At 19.9% G+C, this 11,045-nt stretch overlaps 3 protein-coding genes and 2 non-coding genes across 5 annotated transcripts; all 5 read right to left on the bottom strand.

The window, feature by feature from the left end:
• Nucleotides 1-612: 612 nt before the first annotated feature.
• Nucleotides 613-2,835, bottom strand: PF3D7_0804400 (methionine aminopeptidase 1c, putative; the record flags this gene model as incomplete). Its single annotated transcript, XM_001349437.1, has 1 exon — nucleotides 613-2,835. One exon carries the CDS (start codon nucleotides 2,833-2,835, stop codon nucleotides 613-615), a length of 2,223 nt encoding a protein of 740 aa, XP_001349473.1.
• A 935-nt stretch (nucleotides 2,836-3,770) lies between these two features.
• PF3D7_0804300 (zinc finger protein, putative) lies at nucleotides 3,771-6,443 on the bottom strand (the record flags this gene model as incomplete). The annotated part of the gene is made up of 1 exon (XM_001349438.1): nucleotides 3,771-6,443. The coding sequence occupies one exon, from the start codon at nucleotides 6,441-6,443 to the stop codon at nucleotides 3,771-3,773; it is 2,673 nt and encodes an 890-aa protein (XP_001349474.1).
• Nucleotides 6,444-7,497: 1,054 nt separating this feature from the next.
• PF3D7_0804000 (cactin homolog, putative) lies at nucleotides 7,498-10,693 on the bottom strand (the record flags this gene model as incomplete). Its single annotated transcript, XM_001349439.1, has 3 exons — nucleotides 7,498-8,383; nucleotides 8,853-9,270; nucleotides 9,589-10,693. The coding sequence occupies 3 exons, from the start codon at nucleotides 10,691-10,693 to the stop codon at nucleotides 7,498-7,500; spliced, it is 2,409 nt and encodes an 802-aa protein (XP_001349475.1).
• On the bottom strand, nucleotides 8,510-8,669 carry PF3D7_0804200. Its single transcript, XR_002966628.1, has one exon. It is a non-coding gene; the product is annotated as a Plasmodium RNA of unknown function RUF3 (non-coding RNA).
• Nucleotides 9,405-9,489, bottom strand: PF3D7_0804100. The gene has a single exon (XR_002966627.1). It is a non-coding gene; the product is annotated as a small nucleolar RNA snoR06 (small nucleolar RNA).
• Nucleotides 10,694-11,045: the final 352 nt, after the last annotated feature.

The following is an 11,045-nucleotide window of genomic DNA, read 5'->3' as shown; positions in this document are numbered from 1 at the left end:
ATAATATATATATTATATATATTTATACTTTTTTTTTTTTTTTTTTTTTTTTTTTTTTTTTTTTTTTTTATATATATATACATATATATATTTTTTTAAATAATTATAAATTATCTTTTTATGTACTTATTTTTATTATTTTCTTTTGTCATATGAAATATTCATATTTTTTGAAAAAAGCAAACTTGGAATATTATTCCGATCAAGATGAATATATATAAAAAATTGTCATTTTGTTTAACACTTAAAAAAATAAAATAATATATATATATTATATATCTTAGTTTACACATAAAAAAAAAAAAAAAAAAAAAATACATATATATAAAATATTATATATATAATATGTAATATTTATAAAATTATACCATGTATATAATGTCACATAACACAAATACATATGTAATAAATAGGATGAATAAAAAAAAAAAAAATATATATATATATATATTTAATTCTTAATATTTTTGTAATAAAAAGATATGTATTTTTTAAAAAAAAATACAGATAATAGTACCATTTTATAATGTATAAACTTTTTACATATTAAGGTATATACATTTTGTTAATTTTATAGTGTTTGTATATGTTCGTGTTAATTTTGTTAACGATTTAATTTATTTGCTGCCACAAATATTTTGGAGATATATCTCTTTTGTCTGTTAGAATTTGTGCTCCGTTTTTTTGTATTAAAATAGTATGTTCGAATTGAGCAGAAAAATGATATTTTGTATTTGAGATAGTCCAGTTATCTGGCCAAAGAATAAAATTGGTAGAAGATTCTGATATGATTGGTTCTATTGTAAATACCATATTTGAACACATTTTTCTTTGATCATTATTTAATGTATGTATAATATATGGTTCTTCATGAAAATTTTTTCCTATATTATGACCACATAAATGTGGTACTATAGAATATGTTTTATTATTTTTTTTATTTACTTGTTTAATATAATTATCCATAGCTTCTGCTATTTTGTTAAAAGGTGTTCCATCTTTACATACACTAATTCCTGCCATTGTACATTCATATGCTGTTTTTATTAAATCCAAATTTTTTTGATACATGAAATTTTTGATATCATTTGTACTCATTTTTGTATTATCGAAAAAATCGAATCTTTTTTTTCCAATTGTTTTATTTAAACTTTTTTGATATATAAATTTCTGGATGTCTTCATAAATTTCATTATTTTCTTTATTAAAAATGATTTTTTGGTCATAATATTTATGGAAATATTCAAGCTCATCGTCTTCTTGTTGCAAAACATTATTCGACATATTAAATGTATTCTTTTCATTATTGTGCATTTGATTATTTGGATAATAAGAATTGTTCCTATTATGGGTATGGGTATGCATATTTGTATGGGTCTGTGTATTTGTATGCATATTTGTATGCATATTTGTATGTGATGGTATTTTATCTTCATAGATATCATTAAAACAATATTTTTGAGATGTGTTCATTACATTTGTTGTGTTATCATCAAAGTCGTTATTACATAGATCATCATTTTGTTCTTTTGAGTTTGGAGCAGCATATTTAATTTTTTTTGTGACAAATGATTTTCCTCTTCTGACAACTTTATTTTTTGTTAAATCATAATGATATTTTAAAATATATTTGGTATATTTTGTTTTGAATGAATTATTTAAATAAATAAAATCATAAAATTTTTTTCTTTTTTTTTTTTCGTTTTTACTTAATTTGGGTACAATAAAACTCTCACACATATCTGCATGATATCCATTCCTAAATAAACTAATATCTATTTTAACAACATCGTTTAAATATAGTAAATTATTATCTGGTATACCATGACATAAAATTTCGTTAATGGAAATACAAGAACTTTTTGGAAAATTATGATAATTTAAAGGTGATGGATAAAATCCATTATTAATACATTTGTTTAAAATATATATATCTATGTCATTTGTTGTTATCCCTTCACATATTATATAAGATACATCATCCATTAGTTCTCTAGCAAATTTACAATTTTCTTTAATAATTTGGATATCTTTATCACTCTTTATATTATCATAATAATTGTAATCATAATTACAATTGTAATGATCATATTTATTATTATGATCACTATTGGTTTTATTATTTTTTTTTTCCTTATCATATGGTACATATATTGGAATACCTGTCTTATGATAATTAGGTCTCTCAATATATTTAGGTAAACGATATGTAGGAGATAATATTCCTTTTTTTTGTCTACCAACATATGAAAAATTTTCAAACAAATCATTTTCTTTTAAATGAGAATATAATTTATTATAACTTTCTTTACATTTCATAAACTTCTTATCTAAATTTCGGATTCTTATACTTGGATGAATAATTTTACGAGTTTTTAAATTATCTATATATCTATGATATGATGGTAATCTTTCTTCACAATAATCTAATGTATTTTTTTTTACATCATTATGATATGTATTAGAAAAACCACCTTCGTTATTTAAACTCTTTAATCTTTTCTTACAATTATGCTTCTCTTTCTTTTTTATCCTCTTATAATTATTATCTATCTTCTTATTCACAAAAAGGAAACAGTACTTATCATTATATATACAACAACAACAACAACAACAACAACTACTACTAATAATATTATTATTATTATTTTTATTTTTTTTTTTATTTACTTTTTTATTTTTTTTTATTAAATCTAACCATAACATATTATCATTATTCCTACATTTCCCACCACCTAACACATTCCGTCCTCTCCATTCCGAATGTCTCCATAAATGAATAGCACATATACTACCACTATACAAAAACAAAAAAAAAAAAATAGAGATATTCATAATTTTTTTCTCATGAAATCATTTCTTCAGCAGCAAAACAAAAGGGAAATAAATAAATAAATAAATAAATAAATAAATATATACATATATACATATACATATATATATATTTTATTTATTGAATGTAAACATAATAGTGATGAAAAAACAAATTTGAAATAATATATATATTATTATACAATATCGTTCCTTGTATTTATTCTTTTATTTTTACATATATAATATTAAAATATATAACTACAAATAAATAAAAAAAAAAAAAACACCCCAACAGGAAGCTCACAATTTGTTATATCAACATATATATATATATATATATAATATATATGTTTATAAATATTATGTGTATGAGCTTGTGTTTTATTTCTTTCATATTTTTATTATTTGCATATCCCTTATCATGAATAAATCATAACATATAAACAAACATGTACTATTTATATTTGTATTAGTACATTTCTTTTCTTATTTTCAAGAATTATCCATTTAAAAAAAAAAAAAAATTAAATAATATATAACACATATATATATATATATATATATATATATATAATATATATAATATATATATATTAATTATACGTTGGGGTAGTTTCTTTTTATGAAAAAAAAAATATTTAAACTTAAAGAATACTTTTTTTAAAGAACCATTTAAAAAATAAAACAAAAAAAAAGGTCTTCAGTTTTTTTTTTTTTTTTTTTTTTTTTTGCATATGTACAACAAATGATCCAAAAAAAAAAAAAAATAATAAAAAATAAAAATAAAAAAAAAAATAAAAAAAAAAAAATAAAAAGATAAATATATAAATAAATTAACAAATAAATAAATAAATAAATAAATAAATAAATATGTTTTTACATATTTATAATATATATATGTATATATATATATATATATATATATTTTTTTTTCATATTCTCATTAAAATTTGTTTTTACATATTGTTTTTATCATTATTATTCATATCATTGTCATCTTCATCATTGTACTCGTCACCTTCATCATTATATTCGTCACCTTCATCATTATATTCGTCACCTTCATCATTATATTCGTCACCTTCATCATTATATTCGTCACCTTCATCATTGTACTCGTCACCTTTATCATTACCCTCATCACCTTCATCATTATCCTCGTCATCTTCATCATTATCCTCGTCATCTTCATCATTATCCTCGTCACCTTCATCATTATTCTCGTCACCTTCATCATTGTACTCGTCACCTTTATCATTACCCTCATCACCTTCATCATTATCCTCGTCATCTTCATCATTATCCTCGTCATCTTCATCATTATCCTCGTCACCTTCATCATTATTCTCGTCACCTTCATCATTATTCTCGTCATTTTCCTTATTATCCTTGTCATCTTCCTTATTATGCTCGTCCCCTTCCTTATTATCCTCATCACCTTCCTTATTATCCTCATCACCTTCCTTATTATCCTCACCACCTTCTCTCATACGAATCGTATTCCCTATACTGCCTTCCTGTTGACAATTCTGTTGGTTATCCTCCTCTTTTTTGTGCTCAAGCTCATACAAAGGATTTACAATCGGTTTATTATCTTCATATAAAATTTCTATATCAAAATGAGGGTATTCATAAAATGATTTTCCGCACAATGATTTCCTCAAAACTTGCTGAACGGAGCAATATTTTTTCATATCACATGCATTATTATTATCATTGTTTGTGTTTTTATTTTGATGATGATTTAGATTTTTCCTTGCTTTATTTGGTTGTTCATTGTTCAAAGATACATATATTGATTTAACATTTTGAAGGTAGATAAAAATTTTTGTTTGTAATTTCTCGATTTTTGAACATAAATATTGAATAATTTGTAAAAAAGTAAGATTTTCATTTATTTCATGATGTAAAATTCTAATATTAAGATTAACAAAAGTTATTTTGATAGTCCAGAAAAGAATATGATTATATATGAATGTTTTATTTTCTTTATGTATCTTTGTAAATATGGGAGCTTTTAATAAGATAATTTTTCTTTTTTTTAATAATTTAATTAACATTTTATTATGTAATAACCATATATTTGTAGTTTCATAATTCTTAACTTTGATATATTTATAATTTCCTCGTATTATAGTTTCTATATTTTGTAAATAGAGAAAATCTTTATATAATATGGATTCATCAAAATTCCCTTTACTAACATTTTTTATTTTTAAATTTTTTTTCAATTTTTGTGTACATTTAAACATTTTTTTATGATTTTTTGAACATACTAATGAACATGTACAAATTTCACAATATGGACATTTATAAATATGTTCTTTTTCTTTACAAACATAACACATATTTTCTTTATGGTGAAGATTTTTTATTTTCATGTCTTCTTCATATGAACTATCATAATTTACATTATCAATATTTCTTGATGAACATTTCTTGAAATATTCTACAGCATCTTTTAAAATTTCATCTTTTGACAATATATCCATATTTCTTTTTTTTTTTCTTCTTTTTCCTTCTTCATTATATTTTGTTATATGTTTTATTATATCTTCTTCTCTTTCGATAGCATGTGTACTATTCATTTCATTTCTTTCGGTATCATTATTGGGTAAAAAATTATAACACGTCTCGTTTTTTACATATATATTATTATTATTATTATTATTACAATATGTATCATTAATAAATTGATTACTCACATGGTTTTTATTATCTTCATATTTGTTATTATGATAATTCATATTTTCCACAATGGTTTCATTTAAAAAATAACCAGAACCAACATTCTTGTCATTCAATATAAAAGATCGTTTCACAGGATTGTTTATAGGTTTGTTTTCACATGATAAAGAAGAAACACGTTGATCAGAATTTTGTGCAAACTCACTATTATAAACATATTCAGAATCCCTTACATGTTTATTATTTCTATGTTTTTTTGAGTCATTTTTATTTTGTTCACAATCTACAAACGAATCAGTGTTCAAATATAAATTATTATGCTCATATATTTGATTATCTAATAAACACGTTGTGGTATCATTCACATGTTTATATAATCCATGTGAAGAGCTTTTCTTTTGTTTCTTTTTTTCAAATGATTTCGTTATTTTATTCATAACACAACCGTTATTAGAAACGTTTCTATTATTTATGTTCATATGGTATACCCCATTTTGTTGGTTATGGGAAAATAAATTATTTTTTGCATAAAAATTAGTAGCATTGTAATGTTTTTTTTGTTTTTTATAATGATTATAAAAATTATTATGTATATTATAAGGTCCACTAATATTATTATAATTTATGTATCTTTTTCTTGAAGATAAATTATTATTTTGAGGAATACATTCTTCAACATTTAAAAAATCTTTTTGTTCAACATTTAAAAAATCTTTTTGTTCAACATTTATAAATTCGTTTTGTTTTACATTTATAAATTCGTTTTGTTTTACATTTATAAAATCTTTTTGTTGTACATTTATAAAATCTTTTTGTTGTACATTTATAAAATGTTTTTCCTCAACATTTATATATTTTTTTTCTTCTTCGTGTAAGTAACAATTATTTCTATTTATCTCATGTTCGTTGTTTACAACATATGGATCTTTTAAATAATTCATAGTTTAAATATATAAAAATATATATTTTATATATCTGATTTTATATTGTTTATGGTAAGTTTATAATGTTTTACAAAAATTATGAACATGAAAAAAATGTAATTTACATAAAATAAATAAATATATATATATACATATAAATAGGTAGGTATATTTTACTTTTATGATGATTTTAAAAGATAGTATTTTTTCTCTTCACCGTCATTTTTTAACAAAAAAAAAATATATCTAATATTTTTATAATACGTATTTTTTTTTTTTTTTTTTTTTTATATTTTAAAGATTTTTCAAGAGCGTTATTTAATAATATATATATATATATATATATATATATAAATATATGTATATTTTATATATATGAACAAATTAAATTTTTTAAAAATAACAATATAAAAAATTTATATATAGATAGATATTATTTCAAAACAAAACCGTTGTAGTAAAAAAAAATATATTTACCACATAATAATATAATTATAATATATATATATATATATAATAAGTTATATTTTTATATTATATCATATCATATGATATCAAGATTTTAATATATATATTATATTTTATATAATATTTTTATTTTTGTATTTAATACTTTATATATATATATTAATAATAAAATATTTTTTTTTATTATTATTCTTTATACAAAAAAAAAAAAAAAAAAAAAAAAAAAAATTATATATACATACAATACATATAATATATTATATATATATATAATATTGTATTTTTTTTATTATTTTATTTTAAAGTAATATTTATAGTTAATTTTTCATTTTAACAAAAAAAAAAAAAAAAAAAAAAAAAAAGAGTTTATTTTACAAAAAATTAAAAAAAAAAAAATATATATATATAAATATATATATATATATATATATATATATATATATATATATATCACTAAAAAAATTGAAATTAAAAAATAAAATGATTATAACATAAAAAAAAAAAAAAAATATATATATATCTATATATATATATATATATATATATATATCTATATATATATATGTAATCTATTTGGATATATTAATTTACGCTTGGATTAATTTTATCTCCTGTATCTTTTTTTCTTAAAATTAAAATATAATTGTAAGATACCTCGATCGAATATATTTCTGAAACCTTTATTTTTATCTAGAGACCATTCAGCATTAATAATTTTAAAAGCTATATCTAAATAAGGTATGCCCCCATGAAATATAATAATAACTTTCGTATCATCATCTTTTGAAGGATATAGTTTCCATGTAGGTTTATGATTTTTATTTATAAGATTTGTATAAAAAATATTAAATTTATAACCACATATATATTTAGGAGGTGTATTTTCATAATCATAATGTGTTTTATTATACTTATTCCAATCAAAACTTGTTTTTATTCTATTAAAATATAATGGTTTTCTAGCTACAAATAAAGTATCTTTTAATAATGTTGCTGTTTTCAGAATATGATGTGGTATATCTTTCATAATTATTTCATCTTTTATTTTTTTTTTTTTTTCTTTTTGTACAAAAATATCATACATTTTTTTATCTTCCTTAAACAAATTATTTAAATTGTCCTTCTTTTTGAAATCTTCCGTAAGAGATTCAAAAGCAAAGCATCTTTCAGCATCATTCATAACATCATCTTTATATTCACCATAATCTTCATCTTTTAATTCCTTGTCTTTATTATTACCATCTTTTACATAACTAAGCATAGATAAAGAAGCATCTTCTTCTCTGTCTTTTAATTTTATCAAAATATTTTCATATATTTTTTTCCTTTCTTTTAATTCGCTCTCTGAATTATATACCTTTTCATTCTCATTTTTATTTTCCTCCAAAATATTTATATCATATAATATGGGGCTGTCGCCATGGTAAGCTATCCTTTCTTCATTCTCTTCGGTTAATCTAATATCTTTCCTTGAGCTCTTTACTTCTTCCCTACAAGAAGGAATAAATATAAAAAAAAAAAAATAATAAATAAATAAAAATAAATAAATAAATAAATAAATAAATATATATATAAATATATATATATATTTTTTTTTTTTTATTCATATAATACGCTTATATTTAATAGTTGTATACAATTTCATTTTTTATTAAAATTAATCAAAAAAAAGAATAATAATTTTAATAATTAAACAAAATTGTCATAATTATTATAGCAATCGTTTAGTTTACTAATTCCTTAATAATATGGTTTAATAGTAAGTGAATAGATTGCAAACATATGGACATAAACATAAACATAAATATAAACATAAATATAAATATAAACATAAATATTAACATAAATATAAACATAAATATAAACATAAATATAAACATAAATATAAACATAAATATATATATATATATTTATTTTATTTTTTTTTTATTTTTTATTTTTTTTTTTTTTTGAATGTACCTGTGAGAGTCCTCAATAGTGTTATTAATTTTGTTCAACCCCTTTTGTAATTTTTCTTGAAAACATTTCAATATATATTTAGATTTATAATATGGTATTTTACACAATATCATATTCCAATAATTCACATCATTATCTGTTGATTCTTCCATAAGTATTTTTTCTTTTATTTTATATTCATATTTTACTAATTCATCATATGTTTTATTAAGAAAAAAGGATTCTATTTTAATGTCTGTATTATCATCTATATAATTGTTTTCTTTTCCCTTTAACTCGATCTTATCTAAGTAATATTTACAAAAAAATAAAAGTGCATTCCAAAATTTTTCATACTTTTCTTCATAAAACATTTTATCATGCATCTGAAATAATTTTATTTGTCTCTCGCAGTTTACTAATTCTTTTTCTCTCAGGCCTAAAAAATGTTATTAAAAGCAAACAAAAATTACAATCGAAATGAAGATATATATATATATATATATATAAATAGGTATGACGTATCATAAACCCCTTTAAAATATAACAAAATAATTATATTTATTTGTTCATAGTTTCAGAAACTAACAAAATTCAACACACTTTTTATTCTGTTCTAACAAATGTGCTTTTTTTTTATATTAAATCATCATTAAAAATGGAAACAAATATATAAGGGGTGTACATATAAACATTATACATATAAATATATATATATATATATATACATATATACATATATATTATCATTATTTACCTTCTAATATCTTGTTAAAGGGCATGGTGTAGTTATTAATACCCACACTTTTTTGTACATCCTCTTCTCCTTTCATTATTTGTATGGCCGTCCTAAAAATATCTATTGGTTGTATATCTTTATGTTTTATCCTCTTATTTGAAAAATGTATTTCTTGATTAAAAAAAAAGAGGTGTTCTTTTTCCATATATTCTTTTATATTAATTTGATTTTTTTGTTTTTCAAATTGTAAACGATGATCTTCTATCAATTGTTTTTCTTTTTCTCTGTCTTCTCTTCTTTTCTTAACTTGTTCAATTTCATTAATTTTCGAAACACAATTTTCAAGAAGGCTGTTCGTTGTTAATTTTATTTTTTTATGGTTCTTTATTTTTTCATATTTATTTTTCAATTTCCAAACAAATGGTGTTGATAACGTGTTATCACCAAAAGGGTTACACTCATCTGTATAATTAAAATGTTTTTTCATTAAATTTTCTCTTTCTTTTTTTAATTCTTTTACAGTCATACTATTTTCTTTTTTATTCTTAATTCGATCATCTAAAGTATTCGTATCTCTTTTATGTTTTTCTTTTCTTTTCTTTTCTTTTTTATCTTTCTTTTTTTTTTTCCTATCACTGGAATCATCGCTATGATTATTATCATCACTATGATTATTATCATCACTATGATTATTATAATCACTATGATTATTATAATCACTATGATTATTATAATCACTATGATTATTATAATCACTATGATCATTATCATCACTATGATTATTATAATCACTATGATTATTATAATCACTATGATCATTATCATCACTATCATCATTTCTATTTCTTTTATGATATGATCTTTTCTTTTCTTCGTATTTTTTTTTCTTCCTTATATCGTCCCTAACTCTTGAGGTATTAGATATATAAGAAGAATGTGAAGAAGAAAAAGAGGATGTGTCCCTCTTATGATGATCATATTTATGATACATGTCATATTTTTTATTTTTATTTTTATATTTATTTTTATATTTATTTTTATATTTATATTTATTTTTTTCATTGCTGTGGCTTAAAGCGTCGTCAGATGAGAAATTCCCACCTGACGATTCGTTGCTTACCATTATTTAAAAAAAAAAAAAAAAATATATATATATATATATATATATATATATATATATATAAAGTATACTATGCATATATATTAATATATATATATATATATTGATTCCTCTTTACATTGTGGTGTTTCATTATACATGTATACACTTCAAGGGACATATATTTTTTTTCTTTTTTTTGTTTCTTCCTATCTTTTTTATTTTATATATTTCTTGTCCCCACCAAATTTTTATGTAAGGAAAAATTTTCTATAATATGCATTTTAAATATACATATATTTTTTTTATAACTGTTTAACTAATTTTTTAAAAAAAATCATATACATTAATAAATTATAAATAAATATATAAAAAT

Source organism: Plasmodium falciparum (genome assembly GCF_000002765.6).
Source record: "Plasmodium falciparum 3D7 genome assembly, chromosome: 8".
In the NCBI taxonomy this organism is placed as follows: Eukaryota; Apicomplexa; class Aconoidasida; order Haemosporida; family Plasmodiidae; genus Plasmodium; species Plasmodium falciparum.
Note: the sequence above shows the minus strand (reverse complement) of the source record. Positions and strands in the feature narration are given on the sequence as shown.